The 24546-nt window shown below is 40.9% G+C and overlaps 3 protein-coding genes across 4 annotated transcripts; all 3 read left to right on the top strand.

The window, feature by feature from the left end:
- Positions 1-622: 622 nt before the first annotated feature.
- Positions 623-4355, top strand: GJA9 (gap junction protein alpha 9). The gene has a single exon (XM_064635280.1). The coding sequence runs from the start codon at positions 623-625 to the stop codon at positions 2183-2185; it is 1563 nt and encodes a 520-aa protein (XP_064491350.1). The 3' UTR covers positions 2186-4355.
- Positions 4356-5203: 848 nt separating this feature from the next.
- On the top strand, positions 5204-10390 carry MYCBP (MYC binding protein). 2 transcript variants are annotated; one of them, XM_064635282.1, is made up of 5 exons: positions 5204-5294; positions 5482-5554; positions 7117-7165; positions 7753-7882; positions 10295-10390. In XM_064635282.1, exons 1-5 carry the CDS (start codon positions 5280-5282, stop codon positions 10373-10375), a joined length of 348 nt encoding a protein of 115 aa, XP_064491352.1. In that variant the 5' UTR covers positions 5204-5279; the 3' UTR covers positions 10376-10390. The 2 variants fall into 2 exon arrangements, with proteins under 2 accessions (XP_064491352.1, XP_064491353.1); XM_064635283.1 differs by lacking the exon at positions 10295-10390 and adding an exon at positions 9923-10016.
- A 1659-nt stretch (positions 10391-12049) lies between these two features.
- RRAGC (Ras related GTP binding C) lies at positions 12050-23305 on the top strand. The gene is made up of 7 exons (XM_064635281.1): positions 12050-12402; positions 15853-16056; positions 16748-16947; positions 17808-17922; positions 19368-19510; positions 20653-20801; positions 21347-23305. Exons 1-7 carry the CDS (start codon positions 12136-12138, stop codon positions 21496-21498), a joined length of 1230 nt encoding a protein of 409 aa, XP_064491351.1. The 5' UTR covers positions 12050-12135; the 3' UTR covers positions 21499-23305.
- Positions 23306-24546: the final 1241 nt, after the last annotated feature.

Genomic DNA, 24546 nt, shown 5'->3' on the forward strand with positions numbered 1-24546 from the left:
ACAAAGAGCAAATGTCTGTCTGCACAAAATTATATGCTTAAATATATTTTTTAAATTAACAAATAAATTTTAGTGAGATGCTTTATTCCCTCTGGAGTTCCTTTGTAAAACCAGTTTCCACTGTGAAACAGTAATTAGACATTACCATAACTTCAGCTGTGATGTGGGACTTGGAACATCTGAAAAAGATGTTCCAAGGATACTTAGGACACTTCATAAGTGTCCTAAGTATAACATACTGCTCTTACATTTTTATCATATGACGGTTCAAATGGATCACTGATGCTCTTAAAATCCTGCTACAAGTCGAGGTACCTTAGTTTCCACTGATCTGATGCAGTCTGAGGGTGCTTAATACCTCATAGGGATATGCTTATCAGGATATCTTTTAAAGATAAAGTAGACACGGGCAGATGATGCAGTTCTCCATCTTGTAGATGAGAGAAAATAATACCCAGATTATCAGTGAGCAGTTGTTCATGTTGCTATGGTTACCGTGTAAGCTACGATAGTTTTGCCCAGTGTTACTTTTTTGTAATGCATTAAGGAAGGAATGCAGATTTTATAATGTTTTATACTTTTTTTCTCTCATACATTTTAGTGTTAAGATGGCAGAATAACCATGGGAGACTGGAATTTCCTCGGAGGCATTTTAGAGGAGGTCCACATCCATTCTACTATTATTGGAAAGATTTGGCTAACGATCCTCTTCATATTTCGAATGCTTGTCCTTGGAGTGGCAACCGAGGATGTTTGGAACGATGAGCAATCAGAATTTATATGCAATACCGAGCAACCTGGTTGCAGAAATGTGTGCTATGATGAGGCCTTTCCCATCTCTCTCATAAGATACTGGGTCTTGCAAGTTATATTTGTGTCTTCCCCTTCCTTGGTGTACATGGGTCATGCCTTATACAGACTAAGAGTCTTGGAAAAAGAGAGGCAAAAAAAGAAAGCTCAGGTAAAGGTGGAACTTGAAAGCACCAAATTAGAAATGACTGAAGATCGTAAAAGGCTGGAGAGAGAACTCCGGCAATTGGATCAAAGAAAGCTAAATAAAGCACCCCTGAGAGGCTCTTTGCTCTGCACTTACGTGATACATATTTTCACACGGTCTGCAGTGGAAGTCGGTTTTATGATTGGGCAGTATCTCCTTTATGGCTTTCATCTAGATCCCCTTTATAAATGTCAGAGAGATCCATGTCCAAACACAGTTGACTGCTTTGTATCTAGACCAACAGAAAAGACAGTCTTTATATTATTCATGCAGTCAATAGCGACTGTATCATTGCTTTTAAATATCCTGGAAATTATCCACTTAGGATTCCGAAAAATTAAAATAGGACTCTGTGAGCAGAATAAAAACAAGGACGACTCTGACAATTTCCACATAAACACATCTAAGAAATACTCTGTGATACCGCAATCTTCTTTCGGAATACCCACCACCCCTCAGAAAACTCTTCCTTGTGCACTTAGCAGTTATACCTTTTTAATGGAAAAGCAAACAGACACTACCGTCTACCCGGTTCTAATTTCTCCTTCTCTGTTTCAGTCTGTGCAAAATAATCATACAGAAAGCAGCAGTAATTACACCCATTGCAATCAGGAGAATAAATTGCCAAAGAAGAGGCCAACTACAAATGCCTTAGACAATCAGACTCAAAATACCAGCATGAATAATAACGAGGGTTTTCTTGGTGAGCTTGGGACTGAAGCGCATGATGCACAAAAAGAGGCCGAAAAGAAACATTTCCTTGTTGTTACTCAGAATGCAGATATGGCTTCAAACATGTGTTTGAGAAGCTTTACTGACATGCCATCTCAAACTTCACTGCAACCCAATACAACTTTTCCTTGTACCTGTTTTAGGCAACAGCAAGGAATTGGTTCGTCTTGGAACTGCTCAGCAACGGTTGAGAGCGCAGGAGCTTTGACAAATTCTCTTCCAAAAAACAGCAACAGAAGACAAAGCAGTTTCAGTGCAAATAACGCCCAAACTCCTTACAATACTGACGTAAAAAATTTTAGCCGACCAGACACTCCTGACTCTACAGAGAAGGTGAGCTCAGAATCTACACAAAGTAGAAACTGGAATAGTCCTAAGCTTTACTCTCTGTCCAGGCAACTGTCACTGTCAAGTAATGCCAGCAGCAGGCGTGCCCCTACTGATCTTCAAATATAGTGGGAGTTAAGCCATCAATGCTGGAATAATTACTGAACAAGGAGACATAAGCAAGACCTGTGTGTAAGAGTAGCTAAATCATTCAACTTTAACCAGCTTTTTCACATAGATAGAAAAGTTGTGTAACCCTTTGAACAGTAGCTAAGTGACTTTTAAACAGTCCCTTTACTTCCTTTGTAAAGAAAATGTGGCATAGACCTCAGTGTATAAACTTCTACACTCCTTCCAGCTAAAAAGGAAAACATACTCCCTCTAAGTCCACATATTAGGAGAAGTCTGGCATAAAATCACAGATGATAATACTATTTAAACTGAATAAAAGTAGGAGAAAAAATTTAGAGTCTAACAATATCTTTTACAAAGACCAGTAAATGAAATTAGGCTAAAGGTGGCACTGGCGCTCTCAGAAAAACTTTTTGGTAAACGTGTTTCCACTTACTCTGAGAATTCAGACTTTTGATAGCTGTCTGAAAGCAGAATGTCAAACATATCCCACTCTTCAAACTGTGTTAAATACAAAAAGAACAAAACATTTGATATACTGATCACTAATTCTTTGACTCCATGGTACACTTTCTTTTTCAGTGTATCACCACTGACTTCCTCAGCAGAAAAATCAAAGTGAATTTCTTTTACTATTAGAGTTCAATACACTATTACATTTTTAAAGCATCATGAATTGCAAACAAGCTGTGAGCTTTAATTTTGACATTTTGCATAACACTAAAAAGATAGCAATTTTTTTTTTAAATCAGAAAACATGTTACTGAAATTTATTAATCAGAAATTTTGAATTTCACAAACCAGAAGGCTTACTATGGAAAATAGGGAAAAAAAAAAAAGAGAGAGAGGAAAAAAAAAGTAAATACAGTAGTACATTCCTGCCTTCAGTTACAATGTCAAAAGACATATAAAAGGTTTATCAAATTGTAAAACTACTCCCTTTCTGTTGTCTTTCCCTCAAATTCTGACAAACTTTTAAATCAAACAAAGCTTATACTTGTTTAGAAGGAGCATTTTTGTTTATGCTTCTTATGGGGGTAGTAAGACATTAAGGATATTCATTCACTTGCTGCTCCGGTCCATACAGTATAATGGAAGTTCCAAGAAATACCTTGAAATAGTAAAGGAGGCAAAGATGAACAAAATACTATGTTACATTTGTAATAGAGCTTTCTATGTATGAAATACATTTACTTGAGTCGCACAGCACTGACAGGCTGTAAATACTTGGTGAGGTGGTCACAGCTGAGATGCATTAGTGTATACACATGGTTTTTTTACTAGTGGATGGGATTTACTGTGCATGTACTGGAAAAATATTTTGAGATGTTTCATCATGATGTTACAGCATAATTAAATCCTTTAAGGTGCATTGTTATTGTGCTTACCAGACAGCCATGCTTCAGAGTGGCTGAAAAGCTGTACAATACTAGAAAAAAAGAAGCCTGAAAACCTAAAAAGCTCTTTTGGCCCTGTCCACGTACGAAACACACATTAGTACTATTACAACTATTCACTGTAAATTTCTCTCAGCAGGTATCCTTTTCACCTCATATCGTTCTGTGTGTGTACATAAATACAGCCCTACATAATTCTGTTTACACTGTAAAATTTAACATTGTGTAATATACTGAAATGCACATAAATGTATAGCCCGATTTAGGCCAGTTAATACTGCTACTGTGGCTTTAACTCTTGCATTTCTTGATGCATAAGATTCTGCGGGTGATAACTGCTAATGCTTGTTTTGCATTTAATGTCTCTGTAATAAAAAGCCTAGTATTTAATGCACTCCGGTCCCACTGCCAAATAATAACAAGTTAGCATTTAGATGCTTACATATGGGATATGACATTTGCATTTCTGTTGTTCAAGATGAGTTACAAAAGAATTTGTTTTTCTGCTGCTGAGAGCAGAATTTTATTAACTTTTTTTTTCTGGACAAGGGTCAAATATTTCATTTCATCACAGCACCTTGCCAACAGAGAAGTGTAACTTAATTCCAGTGAAAACTGAAGACGTTGCAGAAGAGCACAGAGTAGAAGTATGAAAAGACCCTAACATCACAGGTGCAAGATCATTTGGTTGTTTCTTTTTTTTTTTTTTTTAACTTCTATAATAAACAGATTTTATCTGTCAGTAGATACCAGAGACTTTCACAAAAATAAACAGGTATAACTACTTCTGTGGGTTTTTTTAAACAGGCTAAGGCAAATTACTTTCCTTATGATGCAAAGATTTCACCACATATCACTCTTTGGAGCCCCTCGAGTGGACAGCTATGCAGTTGCTGCTTGCTGCAACTTCCCCCTCCTGTGATTGTCCTACTCTGCTCTGCCCTGAGGAGGCTTCACCTTCAATATTGTGGCAGTTTTGGCCACTGCAATACAAGAAAGATATTAAGCCATTAGCGAGTGTCCAGAGGAGGGCAACCAAGATGGTTAAGGGCCTTGAGGGGAAGCCGTGTGAGGAGCAGCTGAGGGCACTTGGCCTGTTCACCTTGGAGAAGACTGACGGGAGACTTCATTGCGGTTACAACTTCCTTGTGTGAGGAAGAGGAGGGGCAGACACTGATCTCTGCTCTCTGGGGACCAGTGACAGGATCCAAGGGAATGGCCTGAAGTTGTGTCAGGGTAAGGTTAGGTTGGATGTCAGGAAAAGGTTCTTTCCCCAGAGGGTGCCTGGGCACTGGCTCCCCAGGGCAGTACTCATGGCACCAAGGCTGCCAGAGCTCAAGGAGTGTTTACATGGTACTCTCAGGCACATGGTGTGACTCTTGGGGATGCTCCTGTGAAGGGCCGACAGTCGGAATCGATGATCCTTGTAGGTCCCTTCAAACTCAAAATACTCCGTGATCCTGTGATTTCAGCGCGCTGCAGTTACCCCTCGAGCCCCGGCAGGACAGCTCAGCGTTCCGGCCGAAGGCCCCGCCACTCGGAGAGACAGCGCTTTCAGAGCCCTCAGAGCCCGGCCAGGGGCGAGGCCCGAGGGCGGTGCCGCCGCTCCGTCGCTCCGGTAACGGCGGGGAAGCGCTGGCGCTGTTAAAGCGCAGGGCGCAGGCGCGCGGCGGGGTGGGTGCGGTGCGGGGTAGATGGCGCACTACAAGGTAGGAGGCAGTGCCGGCGTGGGTGCGGTGTTGCCCCGCTTCCCGCTCGGAGCGGCGGGACCGACACCGGCTCGGCCCTTCGTGCCGCTTCCGCGGCGGAAAGCGGGGCCGGCCCGGGCCAACGAGCCGCCTCGGCAGCCGAGGCGGGGCGCGCCGCCGATCTGACCGTGTGGGCGTCCTCTCTCAGGCCGCGGACTCCAAGCGGGAGCAGTTCCGCCAGTACTTGGAGAAGTCGGGGGTGCTGGACGTGCTCACCAAGGGTAAGTCTCCTACCCGTGAGGGGCCAGCGGGCAGCTCTTGCGGCTCTGCCGGCCCGGCCCGGCCGTGTTGTGGCGGCCCGTCGGGTGGCCCCGCCGGCTCCCGCCTCGTCGTCCGCCTCTTCCCCTCAGTCGGCGAGGGGGCGGCAGCAGAACTCTCCTGGAAAATCTTGGTGCGGCGTGGCCTGGAAATGGAGTCCGGGAGGCGGAGGAGGGCCGCAGGCCTCTGGAAACGCGCCCTGGGAGTTACAAAGCGTTAATTCCTGTGGGGGTCGATTGTTAGAGGTGCGTGTGGGACACAGGGCTGTTCCTCTCTCCGCACAGGTGTGTCGGAGACCTCTCTTACTCTCGGCCAAAGTGCTTCTTTCAATGCGTGCTTTTGGTTAATTTCTTGGGGGCTGTTATTCTGCCAGAGCTCTACAGAGAAAGTAAATGCTTGAGACGGTATAACAGCAAGTGTTATTTTAAACCCCACTTTAATTCTTTAAGACCCTTTCTTGAGTAGAGCTTAGTGCTTTTTCTAAAATGAATGAAAGTTATGTTTTGGAGAGTGACTATCTGTATCAAAATGGGGAAAATGATGATGCTAAACTTGACACGTATGACTTGGCATCTTTGAAATTCTTTTGAAGTCTTTTGAGAACCTTCTAATAGTATGTGGCAAAAATCTGTTTCCATTTCTGATTGAAAATATGCTGTATAAAGAGGGAGCAGCAGATCTAGGATGTCGAGCGAATAGGTGCTGCATTAAGACTCTTGGCCTGGTGTGTGAGTACCATTTGATTTTTCTATTGCAATACCATTCAATGCAATGGCAAAACAAGCCTTCCAAGCACTGAGGCATCCTAATTTTTTTTTTAACTTGGGCGGTGTGTAGCTTAAAACCAGTTTGACTGTATAGTTTGAATATCTGGAACTGGCACATTGCCCCTGTAGGGAGTGGGGAATGGTTATGTTTGGGAACTTTCTGAGTATTCGTGTGACTGAGTTCTCCATGTATATGGCTACTTTTATTTAAGCTGTCAGGGTATTGCTGCTCGTGTCTGACTTCTGTGGCCCTTAGGGGCTCCATCCATAAAGATTATCAGTGTCACCTACTCTGACAGTAGCCATTTAGTTTTGTAACTGTAGATGTTTGATGGAGGTTTGCTTTTATGCTGAAAGTTACAGAACTGCTGATGTCCTGTGGTTCAAAGAAGTGGAAATAATGATACATTAAGAGAATCTCAAAATAGTTACAATTTCAGTCTTGCTGATGAAAGCTAATACTAGTGTTGCATGTGGAATGTGTAAAAATTGTCCAGGCCATTTTGTCTTCTGTGCTAGACTAGCCAAAGACTTGGGTTAGGGATGAAGAAAACTTATATTTAGCTGTTACTAGGTGGAATGCTCTGTCTACTTCTGTACAGCAGACCTGTTGTTTATGTCAGAGTATACAGGTGAAAATCATGTTAAATGGAAAAATGTGCTATAAATGTGTTATGCTTTCTGACTGTTGGTATGTGTTTCAAAAACTTAAGAGTTGCGTGAACTTCTTGCAATTGACGAATATTTTCCATTTGCAGTGTTGGTAGCCTTATATGAAGAGCCAGAGAAACCAAATAGTGCACTGGAGTATCCTTTTTCTCTGCTGTGTCTTGTTTGTAGAGACCTTATGTGAAATAGCAGTACTGCTTCTGACTCATAGGTGAACTGGAGAGGCTCATTTAGAAACCTTGCCTTGAGAACATGGCTTTTATCGATGCATTTTGGCTAATAATTGCCTTCTTACAAGCTAAGGGAGAATCTGACAGGATGCAAGAGAACTGGGCTATCAGTATGCCAACAATTAAAAAGCTAAGTTATAGGCCATTACAGAGTTGTAGACCTGCAGCATTTGAGTACCTGCAGTGTCTGTGGCTTCTGAAGTTTACTTCTTCACATTTCCTTTTTTGTTTGATTTGGCTTTTTTTAATAAGAAGAACTTGTACTGATGTCTTGTTTTTGGTTGTGTTTGTTTTTTTTAAGGAATATAGCTATGAGTTTAAAAACCTCTTTTATTTTTTTAACTTCCTTCTATAGGATGAAAAGCACTGTAGTAATCTCAGTGGTGTACTGTGATTTTGGTCATGTGTACTGCAGTGCTAACTTCAACGTAAGTGTTAAAACTAAAATGTGGTTATACTGTGTAACTGAAGAAATACTTAACATCTAAATATCAGCTTTCTGAAGCATCATCTGGGAGCTTCAGCTCCTGAGAATCCAGAATTAGAGGCACTTCGCTTGGAACTGGCAGAGATGAAAGAAAAATATGAAGCTGTGCTGGAAGAAAATAAAACCCTGAAAAGCAAGGTAAAAGTCTACTTGGTGTTACTCTGTAGTTCCATATCATACAACAAAAAACCACTTTAATACTTAGAATACAGCTGACTTTCTTCTGTTAGAGTAACTGAGGCATTGTTTAGCCTCGTGGCTGAGAAATGCTGATGGAATTCATTGTAGTTAAGGCTTATTTTTTTTTAATGGGACACTTCTTTTAGAATATAACATATAATATTACGAAACTTGGGATTTTATTTATTTAGGTAAAGTCTGGGTTATCAAGTCTAATATGCCCTCATTCAATCCTGTCTGGATGTGTTTGTCTGATATTATGTAGCTCATGCTTCCATGAGAGTTTTGAAAAACTCAGGTCATGTATCCATTACAAAGGCTTTCAAAAGGCAAACAGAAAGAGGAATATTCTATATTACTTTGTGTCACTTGGCACAGAGGCACACCCTTGCACATGTCAGGATGTCACCAGTGGAGGCTATTAGACCCACAGGGAACAATAATTTATGCTTTTTACCTAAAATGACCCTGGTATTTCTCTGTCTGCAACAGCAGTGAGTCTGAAGTGCTGCTAAAGGCAGGACCATTCTTTAATGGGTTTGTAGGCTGTCTGAAAGAGCTCGGAGGTGTGAACAGCTTCCTAAAAACACTGAAGAAAGAAACTTTTGAGGTGCTTAATACTCCAGTAGCTTATGTGCCACTACAGGTTTACGTGCATTTATTGGAAATGGATGGTGGCTGTTATATGTGAATATAACAGAGCTTTTTACTAGGAGACAGCCACCCCACTTCAGTTCTGGGAGAAGGGATTCTTGGGCATTACCCCTTTGTATTTCTTAGCTGGAGTGCCCTCTTGCTGTTCTAATAATTCTCCTCGTCTTCTGTTACCCGCTGTGAGTCCTCACAGCTACATTTGCTATTTCTTCCTAGGAAATATGGCAAACAGCAGAATTTTAGGGGGAGTAGCAATAGACCAGCAGTTCACTTGGTGCAGCAGACTTAAAAATGCAACCGATAGTAAGACAGGCAGATGAGAGCAGAGTAATCTGAGTCTTTGTTTAAAGAACTCTTTTAAAGAAGTCAAGACTTGTTCCAGGAAAGTAAGCCTTTCTGTAATCGTGGGTTCATTTGTGCTTTCACGTTATTCATCTTTCAAATGATAACTCTTACTTTACATATTTTCCAGTATTAGTGTGGGTTTCTTTTCCCCTTTCTTCTGCTGTGTAATGCCCATCATTCTGACATCCTGTAGAACTTCACACAGAATGCAGGGAGAACACTACTGTTTAGCTTTCTTTCAGCAATCCTCTAGCATAAAATATATGCCATTATCTGTGCGTTTATTGAGAACTTCTGTTGCAATCATCTGAAGATCTGTCTTTTTCCTTACGTTTATTGCTCAGAATGTCAGGTATTTGTATGTGTGTTGAAGGCAGGGACAGGAAGTCAATAGTTAGGCCTCAGGTAGAAAAGAAAATTGACTTTTGATTGTGTACTAGCCATCTGCTGTAGTAAAATCTACAAGAATGAAAAAATGTTATTTTAGCAGTTTTTGTTAGCAGCAGAGAGATTGCTGCAGTTTAGTGTTGCTATGAGGAAAGAACACATGTATTTTAATTTATTTCTTATGTACTTTTTTTATTTTTAAGTCACTCTGCAATTTTTAAATTGAGTAAACCAAACCAGCATATCTCAGAGAGATGGTCCTAATTCTTCAACATTTTTAGCTTATAGGTCATCATTATCAACTGCTATTTAAGATGTAAAGTACTTAATGAGTCCTAGAACAAGAAGCAGTGAAAAATTAAGGGCAAGACCTATGTGCTTTTAGACAGCCTCCTTGTTACGGTTGCGTGGTTATACAGTGTGACAAATGGATGTTTTGAGAGAAGGGTTACTTTGTTTCCTCACTTGAAAATGGACTTGAATGAAGATGAGTGAGTTAAAGTGCACAAAGTAAATGGAGCAAGTCCAGACCACACATTTTCCTACATTTCTTAATGTAGAGTGTTATATGAAATGTTGCAACTAACTGAATTCCTTTCTTTAAATCCACAGCTGGCTCAGTATGAACCACCTCAAGATGAGAAGCATGGTGAATAACAGTAGTTTTTCCTTTAATGCCTTGACTAAATAAAGGGCTTCCTGAGAACTCTGGTCTTTATTGTGTATGTGTGTGTGTGAACTCTGCATTGTCTACTTTGTTACTTCATGGTCTTAAAGAAAGAAAGTGCAGTATCATGAGCATACAGCTGCAGCAGCAACTGATGAGTTAAGCATACTAGCCAATCTTCTTTCTGTGTTTAAGAAAAGATGACAGTTCTGATGAACTTTTAGATAACTGTGCCTGCCAGCTTTGTGTAATTTTCACATCATGGTCAATGGTCCTGTTTGAACTGCTGATCTCTCTTGGTTTTTTTTTAACTGAAGGGGGCGACGTGGCACAGATGGACTAACTGTAAACTAAAGCAGGACCTTCAAGTTACATTCTGTGTTGCTACTCAGCACTGACGTTAGGCTTCTCCTGAAGCTGACAGGGTAAGTGTCTACTCAGAGGCACAAAACCAGCAAGTATAGTTAAGTGATGGACATAGCACAGTGCTGAAGATGCAGATTTGTATGAGATGTACCTATTTCCATGCAGTTTGTGTCTCTGATCCCGTGTCAGCAACTGGGCCTTGGAGAGTTGATCCAGAACTGTCCACCTGGACAGTTCTGAACAGAATAAAAAATTCTTACTTGTAATTAAAGTCCTGTGCAATTACGGTGGCACGTGTAGGAGTGTAGTGGGGAGAGTTCTGCTTTCTTATTCATCTAACAGTGAAAAGAAAATTTAGGCAGGGTAGAAAATCCAGGTAGGGTGGGGTGTGTGACTTGTGATTTCTAATTTTGCCTATGCTCTGTCTCCCATTTTCCTGAATTGGCTTCATGACTCTTCTGAAATGCAAAATAGACCTTTATTAAAAAAAAAGAGAGATACATTTTTAAATAGCTGCATTTGTTTCCTATCCTAAAATTAGGTACTTTAAAGGCAGCTGATGACAGGAAAAATAAAGGAAAGGGGAAATGAAGTTGTCTTATATATTAGATTTACTGGCTGTTAGTTTAACTTCCTTATTTTTAGGATAGGTTTTGCAGATTGTCTTGCAGGTGTGGTAGGATGGATCAGACAGAATTTTTAAGTCAATCTAATCAAGGCCTAATGAAATAATAATTGCTTACTTACTAGTGTATCTAATGTTGATCTAAACAGGCCAGAAGAGAGGTAAATGAGAGGAAAACACTGTGTTAAGTCTGTAAAGCATTAATTAGAAAAAACCTACCCTGAACCAACAAATAAAAACAAAAAAAAAGGCAGGAAAAAATGCTCCAACCTCTGGAAAAAAGGAGAGAGAAAGCTCACTTGTAAGATGGAACATATCCCTAGCGTTAAGTTGCACCATGTGCAAACAGGGAGAGGATAATGCAATAGGAAATGCACAGCTGAACATGTTCTCTGAGTAATGGGACTGGCATGTCTTGCTAAAGAAGCGGCAAGATGGGTAAAGGTGTTAGTCAAGCCCATAAACTGGGCATGAAGGACTCCTGAGTCGAGATGTTGGGTGCCAGGGCAGTAATGCAGACTTACGTTTTTCATAACTGTATTTGCTCCCTTCTGAAAAGCAGTTTGGTTCCTGTGAGCCTTAATTTAGGATCGTAATGAAATAACAGTAACAAGTTTGATAAAACTTCAGTTGAGCTGCCTGCCTGTACTGGGCTGCCAGTAGAAAATGGAATGACTCTTTAATTGAAGAACCTTGCTAAAATTAATGACTGTTTAACGAAGAACCTTGCTTTACAAGGTAACGTTTCCTTAGAGGGGGTGGCCTCCGCCCCCCTCCCCCGCTGAGGGCTGCTTTTGCGCCTTAAGAGAAGCGGAACCTGCAGCCTGTCTCCACAGCAGGGACAGGGCACAGGGGGGCCTCGTGTGGCTCCCCCGAGACTGCGGCGAGTCCCTCCTGCCTGGTGCCTCCCCCCCCGCCCCGCTCTGCCCGGGCCGTGCTCGCCCGGTGCCCTCGCCCCGCCTCTCCCGCTCACGTGCGGCAGCGCCGTCAGGTGACTCGGGTCGTCTGACCGGGGCCGTCCCACCTCGCCGCCTCTCCCGGGCCAATCGGTGGCGCGGGGCTTTGACAGCGGCCAATCCGGGCCGGGCTGGGCCGTGTCGGGCTGGGCCGGGCGAACGGGAGGAAGCTCCGGGCCGGGCGCTGGCGGGCAGCGGGCTCGGGGCGGACATGGCGCTGCAGTTCGGCGGGGCGGGCGCGCCGGGCGCGGCTGAGGAACCGACGTTGGTGGGGGGCAGCTTCGGCGCCGCGGACTCGTTCCCCAAGGACTTCGGCTACGGAGAGGAGGAGGAGGAGGCGGAGCTGGAGGGAGGCCCAGGGCCCGGCGGGCCCGGCGGCGGCGCGGGCGGACCCGGCAGCGGCGCGGGCGGGGCGGACTCCAAACCACGGATCCTGCTTATGGGGCTGCGGCGCAGCGGGAAATCCTCCATCCAGAAGGTGAGGGGCCGCCGGCGGCTCCCCGCCTCCCCGCCCGGCGCCGAGTTGTATCTCTCATTTGCTGTGCTGCTGTTCGGGCCGTTCCTACTTTTTATTGTGGGCTCATGTGGCGAAGTTGAAACGACGGGAGCCTCCTGCCTAAAGACGTTTACTTTCCAGAACGGACTCTGATCGTCTGCGCTAGAGAGGAAGGTTGTGTAGCATAAGTTGTAGCCTTTGCATTTCTTCACTTTTAACGCTTCAGAAGTAAAAAAGTGAAGATGCTAGTGTGACGTTTATCGTGAGGTGTTTTCTTACAGCTGTGAAAGCACCGTGAGCGGTACAGGTGTGCAGTGTTTAGCGTGCTTCCACTTGGAAGACTTGAGCTTTGTTATGCCTTTTGATGCTTTGAAAGAGACTTCTGCTTTTGTATGAGCAGGACAGCCTCTGGTTCTCTTTAGTACGCTAGGCCGAGCAAACGAGAGTCAAGGAGGAAATGCATTAGGAGGAGTTTCAGTGCCTTAGGTTTGTTGGTAGCTTTGTGAAGTCACTAGTGTTTCTTAATAAAAATAAGACGAAACTGGCTATTTTCATTTGCCACGTAGCTCAGTAGAAGAGTAGTGCTAAGAATGATCCTTGTTCCTCAGTGCAAATTTTATGTTTGTGGTCCCAACTGTGAAGTTTTCAGTGGTATTTTTATGGGAAGATGTTACTAGTGAAATGCGTGGTTCTCAAGCTCGAGGCTTAGGGGCCTCAAACTTGCTTCAAATGCAAGTGTGAAAACCTATAGAGATTTCTGTAAAGGTTTTATGGAAGGAATCCTTTTTTTGACATTGCAGTATAACAGGGATGAATCTGCTTCTTTTTGCCATCTTATGCAGACTGCTTGGTAATCCATATACTGCAGTAAGCTGATGAGTTCTAAACTGACTTCAGACTGGATCTGTTAGTGAGAAATTTTGAAATACAGTGGCAGACCAGGCTGTCATTGCTTTTTAGTCTTGTCAGTTATTCCCCATTATTTAGGTCGAACGATCCCACTATATGTGCAAATGCAGTGATTTCACTAAAAGTCTTTTTCTAAGTCTTTTAGTCATGTGAACGGCACTGGTTGTAGACTCTCATTAGAGATCTTATCGTATTATCCACTGTTGAAAAACCCCCCAAAAGCTAGAGGGAAGCAGCAACTCCAAATTGCAGATAGATTTTAAGACTTTACAGGTCTCTTTATAGATGTAGCTTTTGGACTTTTTTATGGCCAATGTTGATAGTCCTCAGTTCTCTGAGGACCTATTCAAAGGTAAGGAATAGTGTGATGCTGAGTATGCAATAAGGAGACATAGGATTTATCTTTTGCCCACTGGTTACCGATCTGGCTTAGGAATTAGATAGAAGCTGTGATTCTGATACCTAGGAGTTCATTGTGATGCTGCCTGAGCAAACTAACTGTGACAATAATTTGAGACATTCTTGTAATATCAAGAAATTTCTCATCAACAGTGTTCCTGGTCTTAGATCTGTCTAGTTCAAAAATGTCCATGACCAGACCCAACCCTTCTGTCTGGGAACTAGTTGTTGATCACCTTGCCAGAGAACAGGGATATGCAAGATAAACACTGTATCGTGGAAAGTACTGGCTTTGTGATTGTCTAGAAATTTCTGTGGAAAACATGAATTTTTAAACCATTCCAGCCTTCCACTGAGAGCAATATTAATAGGACACCTCTTGCAAAAGAAAAAGTTATGGTCCTGTGGAGGAACTCTTTTTTCTTTTTCCTTTGGACAATTGGATTTTCCATACTGGTATAACCTCTGAATACTCAGTAGCAAATTGAGGGTAATAGATTTTGGGAATGTGATGATTGCTTTGGTTCATAAAACAAACTTTTGTGCAGACTTGTATAACTGGACTTACTGTGCTGTCCCTCTGTAATAGGAACCTGGAAAGAGTTCAGATGGGGGACACCAATCTGATGAAATGTGCTGCTTTGGGAAGCAGGGGAAATGGAAATGATGGCATTGCTTCCCAGAGACTTATCAGCTTTTAACTGAATTTACTAATTCTGTCCCACTTCTGTGGGAGATGCTGAGTTCCAAAAGAAATTTTGATTTCAGAAGGCTTTAAAACTATGCTGCAAACCCTTAAGAATGCAATACAGCCACTGTGTATCTAGAACTGTTCTTACTTTTCCATACAAATGTTCTGCTGTTTAAGATCATGGCCTCCTAAACCTTTCCTTAGGTGACATATTACTTCGAACCTCACTAAACAGTCCATTAACTATACTGGGTGTAGAGTTCTTTGTCTTTCAGGTTTTTTTGACAGTTTGTTGCACCAGGTCTCTAATGGATGACTTCTGTAACTGTATGAAACATCTGATAAAACCAGAATTACCAAGTGCTGTATAGGAAATATCTTTCTTTTGGAGTCCTAGTATTTGACCACATTATGTTTGGAATAACTTTCATATTACACAGTTGAGTTGCTTTAGCACAGTGTTCACTGTTGACACTGACCGCTTTTGCTACAGGCTGCTTTGCTGTGGAGTTACATGCTAGTTCTGTTTGTACAGGGAAGGGCTAAAATCCCAGTGGGGCTTTTTGAGTTCTAGCAATGAGTATGTTTTTCACCCTGCAGCTAAAGTGTTTACCAAGTAGTGTGAAATCTTTCCTAGTTTCTTTAGGGAAGTTTCACAGAAGTTCCACCTGACCATGAGGAAGAACTTCTTTTCTGTGCAGGTGACTGATCCCTGGAACAGGCTGCCCAGTGAGGTTGTGGAATCTCCCTCACTGGAGTTACTCAAGAACCGTCTGGATGCAATCCTGTGCAATGTGCTCTGGGATGACCCTGCTTGAAAAGGGAGGTTGGACCAGATCACCCCACTGTTTTCCCTTCCAACCTTACCCATTCTGTGAATCTCTAATTAAAAGGAGAGGGTCAGCAAACTTAACTCAGTTGTTAATAGATGGCACACTACTTAGCTATTCAGGTCTCTAAAACCGAGATGTTATTTTTGTACACTTCTATTGTCGTTTAGGAACCATCTGATTATGTTGTGTTATAACACTTGACACCAGACTAAAAGTGAAGCTTCCTTTAGGAATTTCTAAGATTAGAAAGGAAAGGTTTTTAAAAGCTTGCAGTTGCTTAATTAACACATTTGCTTCATACCAGATAAGAATATAACAGAAATTGAACATACTGTGTTAGACTTGCAAGGAAGAAAGAGTAACTGGGATGTCTGTGTCTTTCACCATTGGACTTGTGAAAATGTTTAACTGTACTCAGTTGCTTGGTTTGGGTTGGGGGTAGGTCATTTCCTTAGCTGATGCAGGAAGCTGTCTATTTACCACAAGGAAGCTGTATGCTTTAGAAGGGATAAACCTATTTGTAAGATTCAAGTCACAAAACTTTCACCCATTTCTTCTAATAAGGTAAAGTCTAGACTATTATTTGTGTTCTTTTAACAGGTGGTGTTTCACAAAATGTCTCCCAATGAGACACTGTTCTTGGAAAGTACCAACAAAATCTACAAAGATGATATTTCCAACAGTTCGTTTGTGAATTTCCAAATATGGGATTTTCCTGGACAGATGGACTTTTTTGATCCAACATTTGATTATGAGATGATCTTCAGAGGAACAGGTGCTCTAATATATGTTATCGATGCCCAGGTAAATACAAATCACTAAGAATCACAAGGAAGTTTTATTTTTACTTTTTGTGTGAGAGGAGTTGAATGAGAAGCTAGTAATTCATATTTTTAGATAAGTTCGTAAAACATCTGCTACGTATGAAGGGATGCATTGGCAATCTGACTTTTGGTGTGTGGTTTTATTTTTGTGAAGTGACTGGAACATGTGCTACTGGTGGAGAGAGGGGAAAGGGGCTGGTACTCTGAACTTATCTGCAATAATAGCAAGAACCTGCTGTGCTAGGTGGATGGAATTATCCCTTCCTTCTACTCTGGAGTTCATTTAGTAATAGCACACTTCTGACCTCAGTTTCTAGTACTGATACTACAGGGTATCTGGCAGTTTTTAATAAGCCTAGAAATTGCACTATGGGAGATTACCTGGCTATTAGGACCATTTTGGAGATCGCTGCTTGCCTATTGCTGGAGCTGAAATGTAACCCACCTTTTCTCTGAAGTCTAGTTTTGTATAGCTAATGAAACTTAATTGACATGACAGAATCTAAGCTGCTTGGATTCCTCACACTTCAGAGTATTCTCTCTCTCCTCCCAGACTTCTATTTAGTTACAGAATTGAAGTTCTTGCACTGAAATATTTTGTCCTTGTGCAGAATGGAATAGTTATCAGAGAGAAAGCTTTATCGTTCATTCCTGCCCAAACTGATTTACAGGATGACTACATGGAAGCTTTAACAAGACTGCACATTACAGTTTCAAAAGCCTACAAGGTCAACCCAGAAATGAACTTTGAAGTTTTTATTCATAAAGTTGATGGTTTATCAGATGACCATAAAATAGAAACTCAGAGGGATATTCATCAGAGGGCTAATGATGATCTTACGGATGCTGGGCTCGAAAAACTTCACCTTAGGTGAGTGAAAGACTCTGACATATGTGATTCTCCTGTTGCTGATATGCATGCAGATTAATGGCTTTTAGATGCGATACTGGACTGACTGGAGCAAGGTCTGGTTACTTTCTTATTATTTAACAAACTCTTGTTAAAAAAATACACCGCTGAATTTATGGACAAGCTTCAGCTGTTAGGCTGACTAAAATAAGGCAGGCTACTGTATCGGATTTCAATGAACAGATTATTCATAAACTCGATGATAATTCAAGGTCCTTCTCGTTCAGCCTAACAGGCCAAATTTGTACATGTGGCCTGGAGGGGCAGGGAAAGGAGGGGGGAAGGTCTCTGCCTTTTAGTCCTGGGTAGCACTGACTTTTCAGCATGATTGGTTTAAAAGCTTAGTCTGTTACTTGATATTTGGCTCACTTATAAGGTATCTTCTACAGACACCTTTAAAACAAGCTGTCTCTTCTCTGGATTTACTGCTATTTTGATTCTTGTGGAGCCAGTATCTTGATGTTAGTGTGAGCAAAGTGGAAGGCCAGGAACAGGACTTGAAGAAATCAAATTGAGCATTTTTTATACCTTCGTAATAAGCACTCTGTAGGCAAAGTGTGTTGTGAAAGAATATTCAAATTTTTATCCTTGGTCTCCCATCTCTAAGGGATGGGGGAAATCTTTTTCATGGTTACTTCAACCGCTTAGAAATTAGGTTCTTTGTGCATTGGTCAGACATATTTGTGATAAAGGCATCCCAGCTAAGGCATCAGGCCTGAATGTTACAGAACATAGCTTTAACCTTTCTATTGCAATTCTGAAATATTCTTGAATCTTCTTTTTCTTTTTTTTCCTTCCACTGCCCTCCCTCCTCATCTCAGCTTTTATTTGACCAGTATCTATGACCATTCAATATTTGAAGCCTTCAGTAAAGTGGTACAGAAGCTCATTCCACAACTGCCAACCCTGGAAAACCTACTTAATATCTTTATATCAGTAAGTGTTAATCTAACAGAACTTTGAGTGAAATATGCAGAATGGTAAAGCAACTCCTTCTGCCAAGGAACGCTGACTAGATCTGCCCTTGGGAGATTTGAGTGGCACTCATGTGGGTGTACTCTGCTGACCTGGATGTCTACATTAGAAGCTCTCTACCACAGCTAAATTGTACTGGTGCATGCTCTGTGGGGATTTCTCTAAATGTTGACAAAGCGCAGTTTGATTGGTTATAACAGTTGTTAGGGAAGTTTCCTGCAGGATATACTGATTAGTTTGCTAAGGCACTTAGTAGTCTAATGTAGCAACAGACATATTTGGTCATATGACCTTGGTCTGGAACTAAATTGTCTATTTCATATGGCCTGTGAGACTTTTGCCTTTATTCTTTTAGTGTTTGCATTTCTTATAGAATTTGTGACATAGAAATATGCTGTTGTATACTTTAAATCAAATAAAATATCACCCTCGAGACAAGACCATTTCATTTAAATCATGTCTGTTGCAGGCATGTGGACAACATGGAAAAAAACAGTTATGACTGAGAGGAGCTCTGTGTTCAGACATGTTGCCCCATGCTACCATATAATGCTTGTTTGCTAAGTTTGGTAGAGGACTGACCCAGTGGATAAAGGGCATGCTCACCTTGATCGGTGCCATGAGGGTATGGAGTGTGATCTTGATGCCAAAAGGACTGTCTGGATGTCCTCAGGACACTGTCTTTGGTACTGAGACTAGCTAGAAAGAAGAGAGAAGGAATGATTCTGGGTGCATTAATAGAAAAGAAGCTCTGCCAATAGTGTATATGTGGTAACTTGGTGGACTGCAAAAGGCTTCTGAACTTAGTATGAGCACACGCACTTTGCCAAATTGCTCAATTACAAATGTCTTGGTGCTTTTCCATACCCATAACTGCCGTAATATGATACTTTTCGTGGATTTTTAAGTTCAGAAGCTGACTTAGTTGCTCTGCACGTTAAACTATGTGGCAACTGCCTCACACAAAATCTGAACTGCCAAGATACTACAAGCGTAAAACTTAAGTGTCAGCATACTACTGTGAAATATCTCATCTCTGATCCCAGTCCATTAGGTGGATGTGAATGTATGGCTCTTTTGGAATTAACAGAACCACAGAAGAGGTAAACTGCTGAATGTGGGTTCTGGAAGCATAGTAAAATGTAACCTGAATTATGATCTGTTAAATGATAAACTAAAAAGAATTACAACAGAATCCCCAGTTTTATTTTTGTCAACTGTGTAATGTTCATATGTACTATGGGAACAAGGGTATTGTATTTATAAACTATATGTTCTAAATCTTCAATCTGTCTTGAGTCTCTAAATTGCTTATGTTTAAACAATTTTCTGCTGTTAAGAATGTGAAAGTTATGAATTCTACTTGAGATTTTAAAAATTCATCCAAATTCTTTCTCTTTCTGAAGAATTCAGGCATTGAAAAAGCTTTTCTCTTCGATGTAGTCAGCAAAATCTACATTGCAACAGACAGTTCCCCTGTGGACATGCAGTCATATGAGTTGTGCTGTGACATGATTGATGTAGTGATAGATGTTTCCTGTATATATGGGTAAGTGATGAATACTCTTAGGAAAAAAAAAAGTCCTCAAATTTGTAGAATGGGCTGCAAACTGTGCAAGTCGTGCTGGCTTTGTCATGCAGCGAGATGCTATTGATTGGTCTTTAGAGCACATTGGTTCTGTAAGTAATTAGAATAAAGCCAAATGATTTGGCAGCTGAATCGAACATTTCTACTCGGTTTCTTTCCCACCACTCATGGCCCTAGACAGCTGTCTGATGTTTGTTAAAGTTGTGTTTCATGTAAAGTATAAATAGTGCTGTATCTTGTTTGGCATGGTGGTTGCAAGTGTGTTAATACCTGCAAATAACTGCAGTCGATAGCATGCCGTGGCTCGTAAGTGTAACTTGCAGTGATACTGCTTTGAGACTTGCTGCTATCTGAACAGAATAGCATATGTGACTTTCAATGAGGGATGCACATAGTGCTTATGTCTCACAATTTACAGCAGAATTATACTTCACAATGAATTTTTGAAGTGGTTCCGGAGAAGCGGTAACTTCTCTTAGAACTGTGGTCGTAGCCTGGAAAATACAGTGCTGCCAAGAAATACTGCAACATTTAACGGTCTGTCTCCTGATGGATCGATCCAGGGTTGTGTAGCTGTTTTGGTTTTTTTTTTCAGGAGTGCATAGAAGTAGTTTGCGATACATCATTTACTTCTATAGTAATTTAACTAACACTAATAACTTGCAGATAGAAAGCAGCATGCTAATCTGATCTTGTAAATGCAGGCTGGTTCAGCTTAAGACCAAAAAGGGTCCTGTTGCACCCTCCAACTCAACCTCACTAAGGAAGCCTTTGTATTAATTTACCAAAATTAATTTCACCGAGATGCCACTTCAGTGACATCAAAAGAATGCATGCTGATAGCTTGCTCTTAACTGCTCATCTAAGACAGACAGTATCTAATGAAGGCCTCTACTCTGTTTAGGTCTAGCTTTCCTGAGAAACTTAAGGTGTGATAATGGTCTTACTCAACGATAGTATTAAGACCTGCATTGCAGGTTCTCCACTTGCTCAACGTTCAGTATGAGTAATATTCTTCTAACTGCATTTAACAGGTATTTGTCTTGAAGTTACATATGCCTGCCAGTTAGATTATGCCTTGGGTTAAGTCATTCTTTTTCCAGGTTAAAAGAAGATGGCACTGGAAGTGCTTATGATAAAGAGTCAATGGCAATTATCAAGCTCAATAACACAACAGTCCTGTACCTAAAGGAAGTAACAAAATTTTTGGCATTAGTTTGCATTCTTAGAGAAGAGAGTTTTGAGCGCAAAGGTAAGGACTTCCCCACCACTGACAGGCTTTTATCTAATGTTTTTTATCAACTGCAAAATATTAGTATGACTTTACAAGTCACCTTGATTTTTGTGTAACTAAATTTGTGTAATTTCTTCGGGAAGGAATTTTCTTATTTCTTAGAGATAGGAATAATGAAGTCTTATTTTTAATTTTGTGAATCCGCTTTAATCACTGTGTTCCTGATGGAATTACTTGTGTAGCTAATGTGAGCTCTGTCACTACCATCTGCTCTACTGGAATAAGTAGAATGGAGTAATGGTCCCCTTACCTGCTGTTTAATTATGAGTATACACGTTGCATTTGAAATTGGTACCTTTTTTTCAGAAAACTGAGACGGTCCAAATAAATACTAGCATCAATAAAACTTTGTTAAATCTTCTGAGCCCAAGTTGATACTAAAATAAGTAGGAAAATACCTATTGGTTAAATGTAACATTTTATATTGATTTTGAAGCTCCGTTTATGTAAATATGCCAAGCTGAACACAGTTTTTTGTCTCCCTTCCCCCTCCTTCTTGATAGGTTTGATAGACTACAATTTTCATTGCTTCCGCAAAGCCATTCATGAAGTCTTCGAAGTAGGTGTTGCCTCCCACAGAATCTGCAACCATCAATCAAGCACCTCAAATATGAAAGCAGTGACTCACAACGGCACACCTAGGAATGCAGTCTAGAGGAAAGCTAATGACCTTGGATAGACTTGTCAGCTCTTCACTCCAAAGTTTTGTGGAACAAGAGAAGAGTAGTCTGAAAGCCTGAAGTATGTTTCAGAGGAGAAGAGTGGTCCTAACTGTGGAACAGCGGCTTGTAACTGATGTTGGACAACTGAAAGTACTGTAAAAATACTTTGAGGCCAGTGGAGTTAGAAATGCTGGTTAAAACCAGCTGTATTGCAAATGCAGTAGTTTTTTGGTTTGGAATCCTGTTTTAACAGTCTGTCTCTGACTGATTGCCTGGTCAAAACTTAAAAACAATTGAGTTGAGTTTTGTGTGAAACACTGAATAGTCACTTGCTCAACTTTTTTTATTATTATTATTTTAAATTAATCTGTAGAATATCCACTTTTGCTTAAGTTTACCCTTTTGTCATGCAAAAAAGAAAAAAATAGTGTTATTAAGGCTTGTGAAACTCAGGCTTTTTGCTTGCTGAGGCTGGTCTCACGAATCATTCCATTAAGTAGCTCTTGCTGGTGTGTTCATAATATTCTTGTGAATTCTGTGTTTGTTAAGTGGATGCAAGGTAGAGCTCTGTTCTAGTGATTATGTTTGTTTAGAGAACTGACCTGGGGCTTCATTTTAAGAGATCATGATACTTCTCTTTCAGACCACAGTTCTTGGTATGTCCCCTTTGATGGAAGGGAAGTATTAAAATCAGAAATAAACTACCTGCTCTCTTTTGCAAAAACATGGATGTCATAAATCTGTGTGATTAATCCTGTTCATGAAACAAAACTGCATGGCTAACTGAACTGAAATGTCTGCCATCTGTTGAAATAAAGCAACCACTTTCAGCTATTCCCAAACAAAGAAAAATGACAAAGTTACTGACTTCTGCTGGTGGATCTCGTTCCACTCTGGCTGATAATCAAGACAATTCCTAGGAAAATGTCTGAGGGTGTTATCCATGCATGGCAATTAAGTATCGATCTGCCATAACCTACTAATAATACTGGACTTTGAAAGCATGTTGATTCTGTACTATGACAAACACCTTCTTGTTTGTCACCGAGCTGACTAGAACAGTGTTTTTTCTGATTTTGTGAATGCTTACTTTCATACTATGGGCAGTCTATCTGAATTCTTTAATTTATTGATATTGGTATTATTACAGTCGATATCATACTATACATCAGCCTTGCTATGCAGTAAGCTCAGCCACTGGCCCGTAAAGATCTTGCCTCTCTTTACCTGTCCCTATGTGTGTATAGGTGTTGCAAAGCCATTGGACCGACTATACAAGTGCCACTATAAAAGTTTGTACAAGAAGAACTAACTGTAAGCAATCTCTGCAACTGGTGTATTTATGTGGTCAGAAGTAACCATGGGAATGCTTCTGTGCTTATAGAAAGAACTTTAACTGAACTATGTAAAAATGAATATACATGCATTAACGTTAGGGTATATGCACATACTGAATAAATGGTTTTTTTTTACAGCAGGAGACTTTGGAATTCAAGTGCTCTAGGTCAGTTCTCTTAAACCTAGGCTGAGCCCCTTTTTGGTAATGGAACTGCAGAGTTGTTTTTTTTAAGGAAGTGCTGCAGGCTTGTAAGATTGGGGTTTGTAGTTTGCAAGCACTGTCAGAGTGTTCTAATACTAAAGGTAAGAGAAGAAATAATTGGCAAGATCACAGGAAGAATGAAATAATTCCCATTTGTGCAGTGAGTTTTCCATGTTCTAAATACATGTGTACGTTCTCTTTGTTTTCACTCACTACAGGATTTTGTGCTAATAAAATGAAAAAAAAAAGGCAAACTGTAACACTATTGTTTCTGCTTGTCTTTATAGACAAAAGTCTATAAATGCCTATATGCTAAAGCAAATTTTTAAAAGCCATGTTATCTTTATGGTATATTTTAAAAAAGTTAAATACCACATTTCCATGTGAGACTTCAAAAATTTTAGTCAAGCTTAACTTTCATCTCAATTAAAGCTGAATCCAAAACAAATACTCAATTTTCAGAAGATGACTCTAGACTGTAAAGGCATATAAATGATCATGTGACTTGTCCTGTTGTTTTCATTAATGGTGAGCCTTAGACTGTGTTCTGAAATTCTGCCTTCTGCTGTGCATGTTGTGGTGGCTTTCTGTGTTTCAATTTTTTGCAGGGTTTTTTTTTTTGTTTTGGGTTGGGGTTTTTTTGTCAGCATTACCTTACTCTGAAATTGTTGCATCACCTAAAGGTTAATGGTAGGAGGTCAAAACTGAATACTGTCATTTTCACTGTTACCTGCACACTATTAACTTTAAAAGTTAAATTTGTCTTTAGTAAGGAGCACGGTGTTTCTTTAGTTTACTGGAACTAGTCTTCCGAATTAAGTCAGATGCTGCTGTTTAAGTAGAGGGTTACTAACCTGTTGCTGCTTTAGTGAGGCAGTTTTTGGTTCTGCTGAAATCTTTATGGTGCCACGGAGGAGGAGGGATAGGAATTAGGCTTTATTTTCTTCCTTGTGCAGGGATCTGTCTCCCCTTCCTATGCTGACCTGCAGGGAGAGATCCTGTTAGAGATAAGGGAAGTCAATATCATGGTCTCTCCAATACAAGAACTGAAACTGTGAAGGAAACCATCAACTACCGCTTCACCTTTCTGCCTTGTTATTTTTCCCTTTTTTCTCCTCTAAACCTGTAGTGGTACAGATGCTCTGCAGTCTTTTTGCAAACAACTGAGGATGTGTGGTTCTAAGGAGAAGAATGGTGTGGACAGGGGAGGACAGGGAAAATGGTGGTCTGCCTGCCGGGAGAAGGAATGAAAATTTTGTTCTGTTGAAGAATAAAGCAATCCCTTGCAAGGTACCTTTCAGAGCTGTGTTGTCTGCCACCGAGGGTTGCTGAGTTTCCTGTTGGGAATCCCGCCAGCTGTAGCACAGGAGAGGGATGGAGGGGAAGGCCAATCCTGGGGAGACGGGCAGAGTAGTTAAAGATGACGTCCCTCTGAGGTCCTGAAGGGTTCAATCTGCCTATCGTTTGGCTGGAAGATGGTGTGATCTTTCCTCTCTTTCCC

The sequence above is a fragment of the Pseudopipra pipra genome, chromosome 24, assembly GCF_036250125.1.
Source record: "Pseudopipra pipra isolate bDixPip1 chromosome 24, bDixPip1.hap1, whole genome shotgun sequence".
Classification (NCBI taxonomy): domain Eukaryota; kingdom Metazoa; phylum Chordata; class Aves; order Passeriformes; family Pipridae; genus Pseudopipra; species Pseudopipra pipra.

Coding starts and splice junctions, on each gene's coding strand:
- GJA9 (XM_064635280.1), top strand. CDS start 623: ATGGGAGACTGGAATTTCCTCGGAGGCATTTTAGAGGAGGTCCACATC.
- MYCBP (XM_064635282.1), top strand. Junction 5,555..7,116: donor GCTGGACGTGCTCACCAAGG/GTAAGTCTCCTA, acceptor TTCCATTTGCAG/TGTTGGTAGCCTTATATGAA. Junction 7,883..10,294: donor ATAAAACCCTGAAAAGCAAG/GTAAAAGTCTAC, acceptor TTTTAACTGAAG/GGGGCGACGTGGCACAGATG.
- RRAGC (XM_064635281.1), top strand. CDS start 12,136: ATGGCGCTGCAGTTCGGCGGGGCGGGCGCGCCGGGCGCGGCTGAGGAA. Junction 17,923..19,367: donor TACTTAATATCTTTATATCA/GTAAGTGTTAAT, acceptor CTCTTTCTGAAG/AATTCAGGCATTGAAAAAGC. Junction 20,802..21,346: donor AGAGAGTTTTGAGCGCAAAG/GTAAGGACTTCC, acceptor CCTTCTTGATAG/GTTTGATAGACTACAATTTT.